General features: G+C 42.3%; 1 protein-coding gene across 1 annotated transcript in view; it reads left to right on the plus strand.

Annotated features, from left to right (window-relative positions):
* Positions 1 to 2,673: 2,673 nt before the first annotated feature.
* EXOC4 (exocyst complex component 4) overlaps positions 2,674 to 19,899 on the plus strand; it is a 599,812-nt gene continuing 582,586 nt past the window's right edge. Inside the window, exon 1 of the mRNA XM_048836703.2 lies at positions 2,674 to 2,786. Coding sequence (XP_048692660.2) covers positions 2,704 to 2,786 — 83 coding nt within the window. The 5' untranslated portion in view covers positions 2,674 to 2,703. The remainder of the gene's footprint in view (positions 2,787 to 19,899) is intronic.

Below are 19,899 nucleotides of genomic sequence, written 5' to 3' on the forward strand. Positions count from 1 at the left end.
GTAGGATCCCCTGGGGGACTAACATGAAGGGGAAAGGAGTCCAGGAGAGCTGGCTGTATTTCAAGGAATCCCTGTTGAGGTTACAGGGACAAACCATCCCGATGTGTCGAAAGAATAGTAAATATGGCAGGCGACCAGCTTGGCTTAACGGTGAAATCCTAGCGGATCTTAAGCATAAAAAAGAAGCTTACAAGAAGTGGAAGGTTGGACATATGACCAGGGAAGAGTATAAAAATATTGCTCGGGCATGTAGGAATGAAATTAGGAGGGCCAAATCGCACCTGGAGCTGCAGCTAGCGAGAGATGTTAAGAGTAACAAGAAGGGTTTCTTCAGGTATGTTGGCAACAAGAAGAAAGCCAAGGAAAGTGTGGGCCCCTTAATGAATGAGGGAGGCAACCTAGTGACGGAGGATGTGGAAAAAGCTAATGTACTCAATTATTTTTTTGCCTCTGTCTTCATGAACAAGGTCAGCTCCCAGACTGCTGTGCTGGGCATCACAACATGGGGAATAGATGGCCAGCCCTCTGTGGAGAAAGAGGTGGTTAGGGACTATTTAGAAAAACTGGATGTGCACAAGTCCATGGGGCCAGATGAGTTGCATCCGAGAGTGCTAAAGGAACTGGTGCCTGTGATTGCAGAGCCATTGGCCATTATCTTTGAAAACTCGTGGCGAACGGGGGAAGTCCCGGATGACTGGAAAAAGGCTAATGTAGTGCCAATCTTTAAAAAAGGGAAGAAGGAGGATCCTGGGAACTACAGGCCAGTCAGCCTCACCTCAGTCCCTGGAAAAATCATGGAGCAGGTCCTCAAAGAATCAATCCTGAAGCACTTACATGAGAGGAAAGTGATCAGGAACAGTCAGCATGGATTCACCAAGGGAAGGTCATGCCTGACTAATCTAATCGCCTTCTATGATGAGATTACTGGTTCTGTGGATGAAGGGAAAGCAGTGGATGTATTGTTTCTTGACTTTAGCAAAGCTTTTGACACGGTCTCCCACAGTATTCTTGTCAGCAAGTTAAGGAAGTATGGGCTGGATGAATGCACCATAAGGTGGGTAGAAAGTTGGCTAGATTGTCGAGCTCAACGGGTAGTGATCAATGGCTCCATATCTAGTTGGCAGCCGGTGTCAAGTGGAGTGCCCCAGGGGTCGGTCCTGGGGCCGGTTTTGATCAATATCTTCATAAATGATCTGGAGGATGGTGTGGATTGCACTCTCAGCAAATTTGCGGATGATACTAAACTGGGAGGAGTGGTAGATACACTGGAGGGCAGGGATAGGATACAGAGGGACCTAGACAAATTGGAGGATTGGGCCAAAAGAAATCTGATGAGGTTCAATAAGGATAAGTGCAGGGTCCTGCACTTAGGACGGAAGAACCCAATGCACAGCTACAGACTAGGGACCGAATGGCTAGGCAGCAGTTTTGCGGAAAAGGACCTAGGGGTGACAGTGGACGAGAAGCTGGATATGAGCCAGCAGTGTGCCCTTGTTGCCAAGAAGGCCAATGGCATTTTGGGATGTATAAGTAGGGGCATAGCGAGCAGATCGAGGGACGTGATCGTCCCGCTGTATTCGACATTGGTGAGGTCTCATCTGGAGTACTGTGTCCAGTTTTGGGCCCCACACTACAAGAAGGATGTGGATAAATTGGAGAGAGTCCAGCGAAGGGCAACAAAAATGATTAGGGGTCTGGAACACATGACTTATGAGGAGAGGCTGAGGGAACTGGGATTGTTTAGTCTGCAGAAGAGAAGAATGAGGGGGGATTTGATAGCTGCTTTCAACTACGTGAGAGGTAGTTCCAGAGAGGATGGTTCTAGACTGTTCTCAATGGTAGCAGATGACAGAACGAGGAGTAATGGTCTCAAGTTGCAGTGGGGGAGGTTCAGGTTGGATATTAGGAAAAACTTTTTCACTGGGAGGGTGGTGAAACACTGGAATGCGTTGCCTAGGGAGGTGGTGGAATCTCCTTCCTTAGACGTTTTTAAGGTCAGGCTTGACAAAGCCCTGGCTGGGATGATTTAATTGGGTATGGGTCCTGCTTTTGAGCAGGGGGTTGGACTAGATGACCTCCTGAGGTCCCTTCCAACCCTGATATTCTATGATTCTATGATTTAGTTGGGATTGGTCCTGCTCTGGGCAGGCGGTTAGACGAGATGGCCTCCAGAGGACCCTTCCAACTCTTATGCTTATGCTCAAATAAATTGGCTAATCTCTGAGGTGTCACAAGTCCTCCTTTTCTTTTTGCGAATACAGACTAACACGGCTGCTACTCTGAAACCTTCCAACTCTGTTATTCTATGAGTCTATGATTCTAAAACAATACATAATAATAACAATTGGGTGACGCTGGGAATACTGAGGCTATTGAATCGGGCACGTCAGACTGGCTCCAAGCCCCTCCCACTAACCTCTTCCAAGGCTAGAACATTTTATGCCCAGTTCGCCCAGATCAACTCCGTTTCATCGACCAGCTACCTGATCCTGGGCCGCAGGAAACAGAACGCTGTGGAAACTACAACTCCCAGCGTGCCCAGGGCCCGCCCCACACGTGGCATAGACGCTCGACAGCCCATATCCCGCCTCCTCTCGGCCCTTATTGGAGTGTTCAGTCCCAGTCGCTCCACTCCCTCGATTCCGATTGGTCGACCTGCAGCCAGCCAGGGGGCGCGACCCTGTGTATGGGGGTGGGCTCAAGATGGCGGGAGAGGCGCCTGGGAGATACAGGAGCACCATGAGCAAGAGCAAGGACCCCTCGGGCCTGCTCATCTCTGTGATCAGGTACGGGGGCTCGCAGGCCCCCCCCCCCGCCGCCGCCGCCGAGGATGGGGGCGGCACGTCCCTTCCAGGCCCCTCTCAGCAGGGCTCGCTGGGCCACGCTTCCCCTCAGGCCCCCGGGGGAGCCGCCGTTGGGGTGGCCCCCGCCCCCCGGGGCCCGGCCCCCGCCCCCCGGGGCCCGGCCCCCGCCCCCCGGGGCCCGGCCCCCGCCCCCCGGGGCCCGGCCCCCGCCGTTGCAGCAGGGACCCTCTCCAGCAGCGGGGTGCCCACGGCCACGAGAGGCGCCGCTTGTCAGAGCTGAGGGCGCCTGTGGTGCCGTGACTCCAGTGGACCCCCCCCCACCCCCGGATTTCAGGGACCCCTGCACAGCAGCAGGAGGCCCCCATTTCTCGGGGGTGTGTGTGGGGGGGAGACGGCTTAGCCTCGGGGGGATCTCAGGCTGTAGCTGCAGGGGACCCCAGGCTCTCAGAAGCCGCTCACGCCACTGGGCGCCAGCGTGCCCTGCGGCCGGGGGGTACCCCCCTAGTTATCAGAGGTGCTTGTCTGACACAGCGGCCTTTGTGGGCATTGGGGGGGTGGCGTGTGTTGCCCACGTAATCACAACAGCCCTGTTAAGTCCCAACGGCTCTGACAGAAACAGTGAGAGCTAGAGACCGGGCAAACCCAGCAGGGCACCCCCCTTAATTTTTAGGAAGCCCTTCATTGGGAGTAAGGGCATCCATGTGCTCTGTGGAAGCTGTAATGTCTAATAGGTCCTACCCCCTTTCCCTATGCATTTCCTTGGCTGACTTGATTGAAAAAAAGAGGACCTAAGGATCTTGTGACCACAGCAGACTCTTTCTCACATGCCCCTTGTGCCCTATTCTGGGCAACAGGACTTAGTCAGGACCATTCTCGTGATGTCCTGGAAGGACTGGGAACCTCTGTATCAGTGTTTGCTGGAGCACCCTGCATGCACAGCGGCCTTTGAGCTGATTAGACAAAGGCTGGTCAGAAAGCACCGGGAAGTGTACATGCAGTCTCATATCCTGTTATAAACCACAGCAATTGAAAAGTTGCTGCCTTCCAGGGATTGTATTGTATTGCCTTGCAGGGGATGAAAAGGAGAAACTGCAAGCATGTCAAATCATATTGTGACTCTGCTGTTTTTTGGCTGCACTCACTCCTACAACCCCTCCTCTCTATGTCAGAGGATGATCCAGCTACTGTGCCTGAAGCTGTCTGATCCTCCTCACTCCACTCCACTAGTTTCCCTCTGTCTCTTTAAAAAATACTTTTAAAATCACATCCTTTTTATGCTGCTTATAACCAGTGAGTTGGCAGCCACTTTCCCTCACTGGTGTTTACTAATGCCAACTTCTCACATACTGATGCTTACTAATATCATTATTTGCTGTCCCCACACACACACATCATATTGTAACTACTGTGCATTATGGGATGGTTGCACTAATAATGCATTATAAAATTCAGTGGCTTTGTATCATCTACCTGGAATAAACTATAAAAATAATTTGCATTTACACAGCATTTCTTATTTAAGGATCTTGTGCCCTATACAAATGGTAATGACTGGAAAACAATCTGGTTTTCTTTAGTGTCCCGCAGGCGTAGGTCAGTGATTGGACACTAGATGCAGAGGACTCTGAGTTACGACAGAAATTTTTTCCCAGATGTCTGGTTGGGGGATCTTGCCCATGTGCTCAGGGTCTAATTGATCACCCTATTTGGGATTGGGGAGGAATTTTCCTCTGGATCAGATTGACAGAGATCCTGGGAAGTTTTCATCTTCCTCTGCAGTATGGATAGGTCACTTGCTAGTTTGAACTAGATTAAATGGTGTATTCTCTGTAACTTCAAGTCTTTAAGATTTGAGGATTTCAGTAAGTCAATGAGAGGCTATGGGTAAGTCTGTCACGAATGTCATGGATTCTGTGATATTATGAGAGTGCTGCGACTGCCTCAAAATTCAAATAATTCAGTCCCGGGTGATAGGATTTGGTCTTCAGCTCTGGGTGGCGGGGCTCAGGCTTCGGTTAAAGTCAGAGCCTTGCCACCCGTAACTTAGGTTCATGGGGCCCCTTGGGGTGTGGGGTCCTGGGCAATTGCCCTGCTTGCTGTGTACATTTTGATTTTATTTTTTATTGCTTGCGCACTGGCCATGAAATAAAAGTACACATCCCAAAATCTTAGCCTTATGGGCAGGAGTAGGTGGGTGAGGTTGTGTGGTCTGCAGTGTGCAGGTCAAGACTAGATGATCATGATGGTTCCTTCTGGCCTAAAACTCTATGGGTATGTCTACACTGCAGTTAGACGCCTGTGGTTGGGCTGTTTCAGCTGACTCGGGCTAAGGGGCTGTTTAATTGTAGTATAGATGTTCAGTTTTGAGCTGTAGCCTGATCTCTGGGATCTTTCCATCTTGCAGGGTCCTAGAACTTGTGCTCCAGTCCTAGCCTGAATATTTACACTGCAATTAAACAGCCTCTTAGCCTGAGCCCTGTGAGCCTGAGTCAGTTGGCACAGGCCACGAATAGGTTTTTAATTGCAGTGTAACCATACAAAAAGTGTGTATGAGACCACACAGAATTCCAGAAAGATAGCAACCCTTAGTGGACAGTTGTTTAGATCACATCTAAGGCATGTTGTATAATCTTTCAAGCATCCCAGATGTGTAACACTAGTTTTTAGAGTGTATGATGGTAACAAAATAAGAGGCACAAATAATAGTAAATACAGTGAGATGAAATGAGGTGGTTTTCTTCAACACACCTGAAGTTTTCTGTGTCCTTGATTTAAATTTACCACCCAAAAATACATTAAATTATTGAAAGCCAAAGAAATTAATAACCTAAGTGCATTTTGTTGCAGTAGATGACCAAGTTGTAGAGTCCCGTTACAAAATAACTGCAAGAATTCATTTGGGGGAAGATGAAATGTCTAAGCAAAAACTAACTCTCTGTGTGTGTGTGTGACATGTTTATAGTGGGAAAAACAAAAGGGGCCCTAACATAAAATTCATATTGTGAAGTAATTCTTTACCATAGTTTATTAATGACAGCTTCAAAAAGTTTAATAATGTAAATGTGACTACCTTTTACTACTTAAGTTGTTTTTAGTGTCACTGAGTGTGGATAGTGAAATTGGATGAATCATGTTTATTTTCTGTTCCTGTTAAGTTTCACTTTATGGTTCTCAAACCCAATGCTCTTGGTTTGAGATTCCAGCATAGCAGGGAAGATTTAAATCTTAAAATTTCCACAGTTTTTAAAAACTGAAAACCATGTCTGTTTATTTTAGATGTTGTCACATCTCTTATCCCCCTTTTTAACCATACTTAAATTTGGAATCCTTTAGGTTTATAGTGAAATATCTAATATTGTTATATGTTTATGTTTTACCTGTCTAGGAACTTTCATTATGGTAACAGTGCCTCTATAAAAAGAAAAGTAGTACTTGTGGCACCTTAGAGACTAACCAGTTTATTTGAGCATAAGCTTTCGTGAGCTACAGCTCACTTGCATCCGATGAAGTGAGCTGTAGCTCACGAAAGCTTATGCTCAAATAAATTGGTTAGTCTCTAAGGTGCCACAAGTACTCCTTTTCTTTTTGCGAATACAGACTGACACGGCTGCTACTCTGAAAAGTGCCTCTGTAGATAGTTTAGGCCCAAACTTTCAATTTAACATTTAGATAAAATACTGCGTGAAAATATTAAAACGTTCTAGTGAGTCATGACATTTAAGAAATAAAAAATCAATGGAAGCTGTTCTTGTTTTGAATCTAAACATTCGCTGCAGTGTTTGCAATCCAGACATCATAATGAACTAGTTCATGGGAATCTGAACGTAAAACTGATTAGCAGTGAAAGGAAAACTGATCCATTAATAACTTCATTTTCTAGTTGAGTGCAAAATGTAAATGGCATAAATAGTGGAAAGGAAGTTATATTATTAAAATTCATTCTCTATGATCTTTTATTAGTAATTAAGATAAAGATGAATGTGCTGAACATCTAATGACATTTCCATGCTGGTTGTTTGGCATATCTTGAAAAATACAAGTAATTTTATATATATAATTATTGTTATATTTGAAGTAAAACTGAAGGAACCGCATTTGAGCTCAGATGAGAGCCAACTGAGATGATGTCAAGGAGTGTTTGCTACATGGGAAAGATACATGGCTGTTAGGGAAAGCCATATAATTTTGAGCTTGCAGTAAGATATTGCCAACTATAATAAGCAAAACGTAGTTATTTTTTGGTGTAACTCCATTCGTGTCCAGTCTTTTATTTGCTAATCTCGTAAGGCTGTTGTAAAGCTTAAAGGGACATCATCAACTTGAAATTTAGTTTGTTTAAAATAAAAAACTTAAAATAATTTAATCTCTACTAAACCTGCGTCCAAGTTCTCATGCCAATTTTTCTGATTTTATAGTCATGGTTTCCTGTTTGTTTAAATGTGAAAGACCCACACAAAAAGCAGGGATAACTTGATGAATTTCTTTGAAACAGTGAACTGGATCAGGATCTAGATAAGTAAGAAATCTTCTTAAAAGAACGTTTCCAGAAAACCAGTCTATTTCCAATGCAATGGGCTATGTATCAGAAAAAGTGAAACTGACTATACATAAAATGCTGTAAAACACAAAGAACTGTAAATGAACAGGGAAATAGAGAACATTTGAGAACCCAGTCTTTCATTTACAGTACTCTTAGGTGTTATTTGTAACAATAGTAGGTATGCTTTCAGAAAAAAATATCTTTTTCAAGTTGACAGTGTCCATTAAATTTTTGTTTGCAAAATGCTTTGAGATTTGGATACCCTTACTCTTGTTGAGTAGCCCATTACTTATTGAGTATGATTGATATTGAATATTGTGCCATCTAATGTGATATTAGTGCCAGGAGCCTAGGAATTGGAACTTTTGGATTTTATTTCTAATTTGATGATTTCTTACTCAATGTGAATAAGAGCATCAGAGCCAGATTCTCAGCTAGTGTAAATTGTCAGACCTCTATTGACTTGAGTTGATCTATAACAATTTACACAAGTTGAGAGGATAATTTAGTGTAGTAGCATCTGCTTCATCAGGATATCTTGGGGCACTGCCTGTCATTGGCCCTCTGAGTTTTCTAAAGGTGGTCTTGTAAGGGTCCTAAGATCTACTTAGACTGTGCCAGGGTCAAAAGCTCTGTCCCTGCAGGGTTTAGAAACTCTAGAATGACCTCAGTCTCTGGGTCATTTAGAAACACCACAGTATCTTGGGATGCAGATAATCAGGAAATTGAGGGATAGTCCATAGAAAGGATTAGCTTGTGTCTCAATAAAGTAGTACTGTGTTACTGTCCCCAGTTAGTGGCAATCCTTCCCATTGCATTGGGAATAGACTGGTTTTCTGGACACTTTCTTTTTAAGAAGATTTTTCATTTATCTAGGTCCTGATCCAGATCATTGTACAGTACCACGTTTGCTCACAATAACATACAAAGTAGGCAGAGTGGAGGAGATTATCTAATGCAGGGCTTGAAAACTTTGCTGTACACCTGCGAGGAGCAGGGAGATAAAGTGGGATTGTACTAAAGCACTGTTTCTGTGACCTGCTGTGAAGCACCCATTTTTTATGTTGGCCGTGTCTGCTAGGTAGCTATTAAATTCAGGAGGAAGAGTCATTAAGTGGTTAGAGCAGCCGACTGCTACTTAGGCTCATATTGTGAGAGCTGAGCAAGGTTCTATTATTAGTGGCTCTGCCACTGACTTGCTGTGTGGTCTTGGGTGGGTTCCATCACCTCACTGTGCCTCCATTTTCCTATATGAAAAACTGGGATATTGCATCACAGACCACACAGTACACCCATAACATGTGGTATAAATAACTAGACAGAGTGTTGTACTTAATAAATATTTGTCAAGTACACGGATGATAGGTACTAGAGATAGGTGCACTATTGCATCTGGATGTTCCCCCTCTCTGCTGCTGCTGCTGCTGCTCTCTTCCCCTCTGGCTGCTTATAGGGGGATCTCCATTCTATCTTTCCCCTTTGCCCTCGTGGGTGCTGGAAGCAGCACCATTAGCAGTCTTTCTTATTCTCATCCCATTTCCCTCCTGCCTTGTCAGAACAGCAGAATAAAACTGAAATGATGGCAGGGCAGGGACTGTGTTTTTAATATTGGGCCTTGCATTGTGATGTTTAGAGTAGGACACTGGAAGTCAGGTCTCTTAGGGCAGGTCCACGCGACCTAAGTTACACATCTCCAGCTACGTGAATAACTTAGCTGGAGTCAACGTACCTTAGGTTGACTTATTGCGGTATCTACACCGCTCTGGGTTGACGGTAGAAACTCTCCTGTCGACTTACCTTACGCGTCTCATTCTGTTGGAGTACCGGAGTTGACGGGAGAGAGATCGGCGGTTGATTTAGCGGGTCTTCACTAGACCTGCTAAATCGACCCCTGGTGGATCGATCGCTGCAGCGTCCATCCACGGTAAGCATAGGCAAGCCCTGAGATTCTGTTCTCGGCACCACTATTGATTTTCTGTGTATTCTGAAGCAAAATGCTTATCCTCTCTGTGCGTGGTTTACCCATTGGTAAATTGTGCATAATAATCATAGAAATGTAGGACTGTAAGGGACCTCAACAGGTCATCTAGTCCAGTCCCCTGCGCTGAGGAAGGACCAAGTATTATCTAGACCATCCCTGACAGGTGTTTGTCTAATCTGTTCTTAAAAACCTCCTGTAATGGAGGTAATTTGTTCCAGTGTTTAACTACCCTTACAATTAGGTAGTTTTTCCTAACATCCAAATTAAATCTCCCTTGCTGCAATTTAAGCCCGGTACTTCTTGTCCTGTCCTCAGTGTTAAGGAGAATAATTTATCACACTCCTCTTTGTAACAACCTTTTTTGTACTTGAAGACTGTTGTCATGTTCCCACTCAGTCTTCTCCAGACTAAACAAACCCATTTTTTTGTTCAGTCTTTCCTCTTAGGTCATGTTTTCTAGACCAGTGGCTCTCAACCTTTCCAGACGACTATATCCCTTTTAGGAATCTGATTTGTCTTGCATACCCCCAAGTTTCACCTTACTTAAAATCTACTTGCTTACAAAATCACACATAAAAATACAAAAGTGTCACAGTACACTATTACTGAAAATTGCTTACTTTCTCATTTTTACCATATAGTTATAAAATAAATCAATTGGAATATAAATATTGTACTTTTCAGTGTATAGTATATAGATCAGTATAAACAAGTAATTGTCTGTATGAAATTTTAGTTTGTACTGGCTTTGCTAGTGCTTTTTATGTAGCTTATTGTAAAACTAGGCAAATAGCTAGGTGAGCTGATGTATCCTCTGGAAGAACTCTGTGTACCCCTAGGGGTATGCATACCACTGGTTGAGAACCACTGTTTTAGACTTTTAATCATTTTGTTGCTCTCCTCTGGACTTTCTCCAATTCGTGCACATCTTTCCCATACTGTGGCACCCAGAACTGGGCACAGTACTCCAACTGAGGCCTTATTAGTGCTGAGTAGAGTGGAAGAATTACTACTTGTGTCTTGCTTATCACACTTTTGCTAACACATCCCAGATTGATGGTCATATATTTTGCAACAGTATTACATTGTTGACTCATATTTGGTTTGTGATCCACTATAAACCTTTTCTGTGGTACTTCTTCCTAGGAAATCGTTCCTTCTTAAGAGCAGTACTTTGCATTTGTCCTCATTGTGTTTCATCCTGTTTAATTCAAGTAAATTTACTTAAACTTAATTTCTCAAGTTTGTCAAAATCATTTTGAATTCTAATCCTGTCCTCCAAAGTGCTTGCGACTCCTTCCAGTTTTGTATCATCTGCAAACTTTATAAAGGTACTCTTTATGCCATTATTTAAATCAGTTTTAAAGATATTGACTAGAACTGAATCCAGGACAAATCCCTGTGGTACCCCACTCAATATAGCCTTCCAGTCTAATTGTGAACCATTGATAACTACTCTCTTGAGTACAGTTTTCCAGCTAGTTGTGCACCCACTTTATAGTAGGTTCATCTAGGCTATTTTTCCCTAGTTTGCTTATGAGAAGATCACGTGAGACAGTATCAAAAACCTTACTAAAGTCAAGATATATCATGTTCACTGCTGCCCCCCATCCATAAGGCTTGTTATCCTGTCAAAGAAGAATATTAGGTTGGTTTGACATGATTTGTTCCTGACAAATCCATGTTGCCTGTTACTTATTACCTTATGTTCTTCTAGGTGCTTACAAATTGATTATTTGCTCCATTATCTTTCTGGGTACTGAAGTTAAGCTGACTGGTCTGTAATTCCATGGGTTTTCCTTATTCCCCTTTTTATAGAAAGGTACTATATTTGCGCTTTTCCCATTCTCTAGTATCCTGTCCTCCATGACTTCTCAAAGATAATTGCTAATGGCTCAGAGATCTCTTCAGCCACCTCCTTAAGTATTCTAGGATGTATTTCATCAGGCCCTGCCGACTTGAAGAGATCAAACTTGTCTAAGTAATTCTTAACTTGTTGTTTTCCTATTTTAGCCTCAGATCCTACCCCATTTAGTCTGGTAGTTGTCCAATCATTGTTAATTTTTTATGGTGAAAACTGAAACAAAAAAGGCATTTACTACTTTGGCCATTGCTGCGTTTTCAGTTGTTGTCTTTCCCTTCTCATTGAGTAATGGGCCTATCCTGTCCTTGGTTTTCCTTTTGTTCCTTACATATTTATAAAATGCTTTCTTGTTATCCTTTATATCCCTAGCTAGTTTAATCTTGTTTTGTGCCTTGACCTTTCTAATTTTATTGCTACATGCTTGTGTTGTTTTTTATATTTATCCTTTGTAATTTAACTTAGTTTCCGCTTTTTGTACGACTCTTTTTTGAGTTTCAGGTAACTGAAGATCTGGCTGAGCCAGAGTATCCTCTTACCATACTTTCTATCTTTCCTACACATTGGTAAAGTTTGCTCTTGAGCCCTTAATGCCTTTCTAAAAACCCACCAACTCTCTAGAACTCTTTTTTTTCCCCTTAGACTTGCTTCCTACGGGATCTTACCTTCCAATTCTCTGACTTTGCTAACATCCATCTTCTTTAAGTCCGTTGTCTTTATTCTGCTGTTTTCCCCCATACCATTCCTTAGAATCATGAACTCTCATTTCATGATCACTTTCACCGAAGCTACCTTCCACTTTCAGATTCTCAACTAGATCCTTCCTATTTTACACTGCTTTTGTATTTTTTAAACATGTTGTGAAGTGCTTTGAGATCTTCCAATGAAAGATACTGTGAAAGTGCAAAATATTATTGTTGGAGGCCAAGAGCCAGCTGTTACAGAGGTCTAATGTTAGTCCCATCTGCCTTCATACTGTTTCTTTAAAATGTAATGAATTGGATTGAGAAAATTCTGATCAACTGATGCAAGACAATTTGGGGAATATTTTCTTATCTTGCAGAGGACAAACACATGTATTTATATTGATTTTTCCTAACCTTTTGTTTTGTCTGTAGTTCGTTGAGGCAGCTTTTGTACTATGAAACAAGCAAGCTGGCATTTAGCAAATGCTATTTTTTGAGAGATCTTGTCAGAATTTTAGTGGGTGAATGTCTGCCTTTTATTTATTGTAAGACGTTTTTCTTTCCAATTAAAGGCTGCTATTTTTAAGAAGTGGCCTTTAATAGCTGGTTTAATTGGAAAAACAATCTTTGGTTGTGACTTGATAAGACTTTATTGTAGTCTAGGTGCAAAGCTTCACAGAGGCATACGTACGTACAAACACACATCTGGATGTAAGGAGAACTGAGGGCGCAAGTGGAGATATAGCATGTTACCAACTTTGTTTCTAAAATGTGTGCTTCTATAGATGTAAATCTGAAAGCATAGTATTCTCACACATGTAATTCCTTTTCTCTCTCTATATATAAAATAAATACTCATTGGTCAGTACTTTTATTCTTTTCAAAGTGAACTTTGCTGAATTCATTCTTACTAATGACCTGGCATTTGATCTTCTCTTTCTGTTTAAGAGCATAAAGCTGATGTCCCAATTCATGATTTATTGCAAGGAAGTCCAATATATAGCTGTTGCACTCAGAGTAGCATGCTGGAACTCCCACATTCACCACTGTAAGCTCAACACCTGGAGGAACATCTGGAAGACAAAGACTTTGAACTGGGGAAGGGTGGTCCCAGGCTGGAAGGTAATCCCAGCCTGTGTATTGAGGAACTGTAACCTGTTTGTACCATCTCTTAGGGTGAGAACTGCTTGATTCAAATCCTGCTTAGTTTGTAGACTTAAACTGCAAATTTATCTTTGTTTCTTAAGTAACCAACTCTGATCTCTGTGCCTGCTACTTAGAATCACTTAAAATATGTCTTTCTGTAGTTAATAAATCTTTTTTATATTTTTCCTAAAACAGTGGGTTTTGAAGTGCTTGGGAAATCTCAGCTCAGGTTAACAAGGGCTTTTGCATGTCCACTACCATTTTGTCAGAGTGGCGAACTACTTAATGAACTTGCACTGCCCAAGGGACCCTTGAGCAGCATAAGACAATATAGTCCTGGGGTCCAAGGCTGGGGAGCTGGAGGGAATTGGCTGGAGTCTTTCTGTAGTGGGTTCATGAGTGGCTGGGAAATCATTTGTGTAACACAGTTGGATGTGTCCCTGCCTGTGGTAGTCTGTGTAAGTGCAGTACTTGTCAGAGGTTTTCACCTTGACATCACCATCACAGTGTGAGAGGCAACGCAGGTTGGCGTGGGACAGAGAACTCAATGGTCCCACAGTCCAGGTTGCACCCTAGGGACACCATCACAATAGCTATTATTCTCATTTCTTGTATCACAGTTAGGATATAACTGTCACAAGAAGTATAGCCCAATAATTCTGATCTGTATATGCTGCAACATTTTGTAAATCTATTTCTATCACAAGCAGTGTTCTAAAACATTTTTAAAAAGACCCTTTCTCCAAGTGTTAAAACCAGCAGCCTGAAAGTTCACAGGATAAAAATATTTATCTCTGTATATAATCTGTGAACTGAATTGTAAATAATAATTTAGACTTTCTGTATAGCCCTCCCTGCTGAAGGGATGCCAAAGCAATTTTATAGACTGTATACATAGATTGATCCTATACGAATCTGAACTAAAATGCGGCACTTACTCCTCATGAATCATTCACACTACACAGAAGCTTAGGACAGTGAGTGTGAAATGATACCTTGTCCAGCTGAACCTCCAAGGAATTTTGTTTGTAATACTTTGGCAGAATGCAGTATTCAGAATTGGGGATCTGGCCACAATACTGGGATTAACAGCCGTACTCTTAAAAAGAAAAGGAGTACTTGTGGCACCTTAGAGACTAACCAATTTATTTGAGCATAAGCTTTCGTGAACAACAGCTCACTTCATCGGATACATACTTACTCTTGCAAAACAATCAAGCAAAAAACACAGTGGATTTTTTTCATGACAAGTGGTCAGGAGGGCAATGGTTTTGCATCTTCAGAAGAGACTATCTCCCAGCAGTACTGTGCCCCCTCTGCAGTGCTGAAGCTTTGGTTCAATCCTGGCACAAAAAGAAGCAAGCTAACTACTGAATCACCAGCACTACTTCCTACAGCACATAGTTAGACCTTGGACAGCTCCCACCCAAATACTGACTTTGACCAACCCTGGTTAGCTATGTGATCTGATGGAAATGAAGCAGTAGGTGGTATAACAAGCTTATAAATGCTGCTTCTGTTTTCATCTTTCAGATCTCTGATCTGAGTAGGATTGTACAGCTTTATTTTAATGGCTGTGAAAAATACTGGTGAGAAGATTCTGTCACTGATGGAAAATGCGGTTGCTTAATGAGCTTAACTTTTTCTTGTGTCTGAATCCATATGAAGTCTATTTGTGCTTGTTTTGGGATCTCTGATTTGTTTAAAATTAGTAACTAGTTCCCTCTGAAGAGACTGAGATTGTTCTGTTCTATATAGGTTCTTATGCTAGCTTCATCACCAGAGTATCTGTGTGCCTTTCAGTTATGTATTAAGCAGTGTGACTAACATCTCTCATATGTAGTTCATTCTCGCTCTTATCCTCTCCCCATGGGTGTGCAGTGCAGTGTTTTGTTTTTGGTAGGGTTTTGTTTTTGTTTAAATGTACACACTGCTTGAGACATCTCATGATGTTGAATTCTTGCTGCTAATGTAAGCTCCGATAACTGGCGTCAAGTCTGTCTGCTTCAGAATGTAGTATACAGATATCTTCTGCTTTTTGCTAAATCAACCAGCCACTGGTCAAGCTGACCTCTGCTGTCACAAATACGGGAGACACAAAGCTTTGGAGATGCTCATTTAAGGGTCTGGAGACTATTTGGCTCTTAAGCACTCAACTGAAGCCAAATTGCACAGATCTGCTAAGCTGATTCGGCTCTCAATGATCAAAGGTTCACCGTCGTTTCCTGTTGGAAATGTTTAAACCTGTGTACAAGAAACAACCAAGATTAATAGAATCCAAAGAGATCGGAGAGAAACTTTTTTCTAAATTCTAGTTTATTTTGTATAGTTAACAGCGCTTTGATTAGAGTCACTTTCTCTGTTTCTCTTTTATAGTCAGTGAGTTAGTTCCCCTGATTCTTCAAGGTTCTAAGCACCCTCAGTTCCCATTGATAGGGGTGTTGGTGCTCATGGTATTATGCAATGGTTCTCAGACTTATTTGACTGGGCCCTCCTTCTTTGTGTCTGTAGCCGTTCTCAGGCCCCTTCCCCCACAAGTACGTATACTGCCACCCAGCTCTGAAGGCAGAGTGGAGAGCAGCGGCTGCTGGCCGGGCGTCCAGCTCTGAAGGCAGAACAGTGACAGCAGCAGTGCAGAAGTAAGGGAGGCAATGTGAAAAGTGATGACATATCACTTTTCACAGCAGACTTATTGCACCATTGCCACCCTTACGGCTGCTGCCACCCTGGGGCTGACAGTGGGAGCCCCGCCTCCTCCGGGTGAGGGATTGGGAGCGGAGGGGAAGGAGAGCCTGAGCCCAGGCTGCCTCTTGGTGAAGGATTGTGGGTGGGAGGAGGAAGGAGAGCCTGGGTGGAGGGGCTCTGGCTATCATCTTTATCTCTGCTTCCTGGGTGCGCATGACCCTTCTGCATGAGCCCCAGCCATCCGGGGCTGATAGCCAGCACTCTTAAAAAAACCCAAAACCACACAGCTCTCACCTCCCTTGACACATTCCTGTGCCTGCCTTGGGAGGCCCGCCCCATAGTTTGAGAACTGCTGGTATAATGGAACGATATTCTGCTGGGAGAAGATCTTTTATAGTTCCATAGTCAATTTACTGTTTCCTGATATTGATACCCCCTGCTCCTCATGCCTATTAACTTGTACAGTGCTGATTTTAGTTACCTTCCTGCCAGCATCTCATTGTCTCCCAAAGGTGTATGTTTTATCTCTTAAACATTTTAACTTGTAATTTTCTCTTGCTTTTCATCTTAAACATTCATGTCACTGAATCCACAATTTAATGGGAGCAATCAGTTAACCTGTGGAAATAATGAGAAAACATTTAGCTTGTTGCTGCTCTGTTAAACATCTTTTGGATTTTTTTGTTCCTTGTGTATCCTAGGTTATCTGTTCTTTCTTTAAAGAAGAAGTTTTTATGTAATTGTTTCAATGGGATTCTGTGGTAATTTCAGAACATATATTATCAGTTTGTGTTTTGAGGTTAAGTACTGCTGGAAGCTGTAGATCAGTCCATCTGGGATTTATCTTTAAGGCAAAAATTTTCAATTATAAAATTCAAATAAGTCCTTTAGTTTCATGAAGCTTCGGAAATGTATGACAGTGTATATAGCAGGCAGAAAATATAACACTGTTGATCCCAGGGTGCCTCACAAAATTGTGCCCTATTGAAATTCAGTTGCTTGTAGGGTGTAGCCTACTGGCACACAAAACACTGCACCGGAGTGGTGGGGAGGGAATTGCTAGCTAGATGTACCAGGCAAACTTCTTTCCTTATTGGATCTTTAATGTCCACACAAAGAAGCCTGATTTTGTTTTTAAGGCTTTATCTGAAAGACCCCTAGGACTACATTCTGATGTCTGTTCTCACAATGAGTTGGACTTTACTGTGAGAGTAGTCCCCTCCAGTGGTATTAATTGTGGAGTATGGTGCTACTCAACATGGATAAAGGATCCGCAGTTAACTTGCATGGTCTTTGTTTTGCTCTGTCTGGGCCTGATCCTGAGAATTGCATACCATTGTGGGTTCTAGACACAAGAATCTAATCCTGGGAGGTATTATGTTGTCCCTTCGAGGGTATTTACTTACAGTTAGTATCGTTATTAAAGGACATCGTCACTAATTCATGGTTTTTATGACGATTGTCCACTTATCCCTGAAGCACCTCTTTGCTGTCTCCCATAGTGTCCCTCATGCATGGGAATAAATCCCAGTCAAAATGTGTAAAGCCAGTGCCTTATTTTCTTCAGGATCCTCCTTAAAACTTTGCCCCTTTGGTAATGCAAACAGCAGTCTGCAACCTTGCAAGGTTGAGCGTGTGGCCTGTTGTGATTACTGCCCTAAGTGGCTAAGAATTGTGCACATCCTGTTGTTTGGTTACTCTGTCTCCCCTGTTCTCCACCTAACCCCCTTGTCTATCTGTTATGACTCATCCACCCGTTCTTGTAAGATCTTTGTGGTAGGAACTGTCATTTTCTATAGGTTTGTACAGTGCCTAGCACAGTGAGGCCCCCTGCTTGGTTGGCTTTTAGAGGGCTTCTGCCATATAAATGTTTAATAGTGATGATAATGGTTTAAATTGAAATGATAACTCCTGTGACTGGTCTGTGACTTTAGACATCAAAAAGAGATGAATAGTTAGAGGTAAAATAATAATACTAATAATTAATAATAGGGTTTCTTTTCAGTCTGCTTTTATTATATACTGAAGTCTCGTTGGAGCTTTGCAGACATTTCCTGCACAGAGGAGACAGACTGTTCCAAGTATCCACAGTGCACCAGTTCAGAGATTTTGTTGCTGGTAGCAACCGCTTCCTTCATTTCACTCCAGATGTTTTCTGTTGGCCTCAAATCAGGTGCCTGTGTTGTCCAGTGCAACACATTGATTTTGTTTATCTTCTAGAGGACTGTATACATTCTTATATGCACTTTGGGTGGTTGTTCTGGTGCAAAATAAAACTATCTTGTAAGTTTCCTTCCAGATAGGTTATTTTGATGCTTCACTGTTCATTTTATTGTTCTCAGTGTGCTGAAAGTGTACACGACACTTTATGAAACATAAAAAAGAAAAGGTCTCCATCCTAAATAATATTGACACTTAGCACTGAGTGCTTTTTATCTGTACATTTTGAAGGTGGGCAGTAAGCATTATTATCCCAACTTTACAGCTAGGATAACTTGGGCACTTACATGTTTAAGGCCTAAACTAACTTTGATGGAAGTGGATGGTATCTACCTGTATCCTTTTAAAGCCCTGGCTTGCCCACGGCTAGAGTGTAGTTATATAAGTCCAGCTACACTGTAGCTTCTATGGTGTTTTAACTTGGACAGTCACATTGTAGCTGGGTCTCCTGACTGTTTTATAGCCATGTCTTGGAGAAAGCTAAGCCAAACCATTTTGAGTACTGAAGTAGAATGAGGACTTGACTCTACAATGTAGTGTCAAAATTAGAAATTGGGAGACTTAGCAAGGTATACAGTAGTACAGCAAAGAGCAATATGGAAACGGATGGCAGAGAAGCCTAAAGAACAATGTGGAGTGGAGTACTGTTGAGATCAGAGCTCTGTTTTCTTCATGCTCCTCAGTGATCCAATGCTCCGTTCCCTTTATTTCCAACTAATTCAGGGGGTAATATACCCCGAATCATTTCATAGATCTTTGTCTCCCTGATCAGCTGAAAACCATATGAATGTTTTACTTTTTCTATTTTTATTTTCCTATGTATGTTTGCAAACTTTTGAGGATTACTAAATTCAGGTGTCTAATTACATAATTTCTTTACAGTTTTAATTACTGCTAAGTAATGTTCCTGTTCTTTAATTCCAGGAATTTACAGCAATATGGGGGACTGCTTAGTATACAAAATTAGTCAATTAAAGTGGCAATTTTTCACTTCCATAAACTGCCAACACAGAAAAGTTGCTCAGAAAAGTTGTAGTAATACTGTTTTACTTCCTCAATATTTACAGCATCATCCATCTGGGAAACTCAAAGCCACTTACAAATATTGAATGAATTAAGCCTCCCAAATATTTAGGAATGTATTCTCTCTCTCTCTCTCTCTCTCTCTCTCTCTTTTACAAATGTATAAACTGAGATACAGATAAGTAACTTGCCCAAGGTAGCACGGGCGGTTTTAGTTGGAGCTGTAACTTCCAGCTTTCTAACTGTGCACTTAAATTCTCAATCTTAAATGTTACATTAACATTATTTTCTCCCATTGAATATCCTATATCTACTCTTGCAGCTACAGAGAGAGGAGCCCAAGTTGCACTAGGATCAATAGGGCTCCACCAAGTGTGGAGGAGGATTTAGGGAGCCCATTAAGGGAGTCCGCCTCCTCTGTGTACTACAAGGGACGTTCTGCACGTTCCAGCCCAATAGGATTTGTGCAGTGTGCCATGGAGATGGAGTTGATGGATCCACCTGTAACATGCTTTGGGACGGGGAGAGGATTCATTCTCCTTTTGTGTCAAACTCACTTACCCAGGCTTTGTGTGGGGTGCGGGTGAAGATCTAGCCCTAATGAATACTGAGCAAAAACACTTAGTATATCTTTTTCATGCAATTTTTTGGCATATCGATGTGCCCATGAAAAAGGAATGGGAGGAAGCTTTTGGAAGTTCTCAGATACTGCAGGATGGGTGTCTTGGAAATTATATGTGTATAATATATTCAGTTTTATGGATGCAGTCTCTCTCTTTCCCTCCATCCTCTTGATTCTTCGTTTTAAGGCTCAGCAGCACCTATAGCCAGCAGGTGCTTTTGTGGCACAGCAGCATTATGAAAGCCAGCAATGTGGATGTTGTAAACTTTTTGAGCAGTTTGTGTGAGCACAAAGTGGGGATGATTCTTAGGAACCTTAAATCTTGCTTTAG

Source organism: Caretta caretta, chromosome 1 (assembly GCF_965140235.1).
Source record: "Caretta caretta isolate rCarCar2 chromosome 1, rCarCar1.hap1, whole genome shotgun sequence".
NCBI classification, from domain to species: domain Eukaryota; kingdom Metazoa; phylum Chordata; order Testudines; family Cheloniidae; genus Caretta; species Caretta caretta.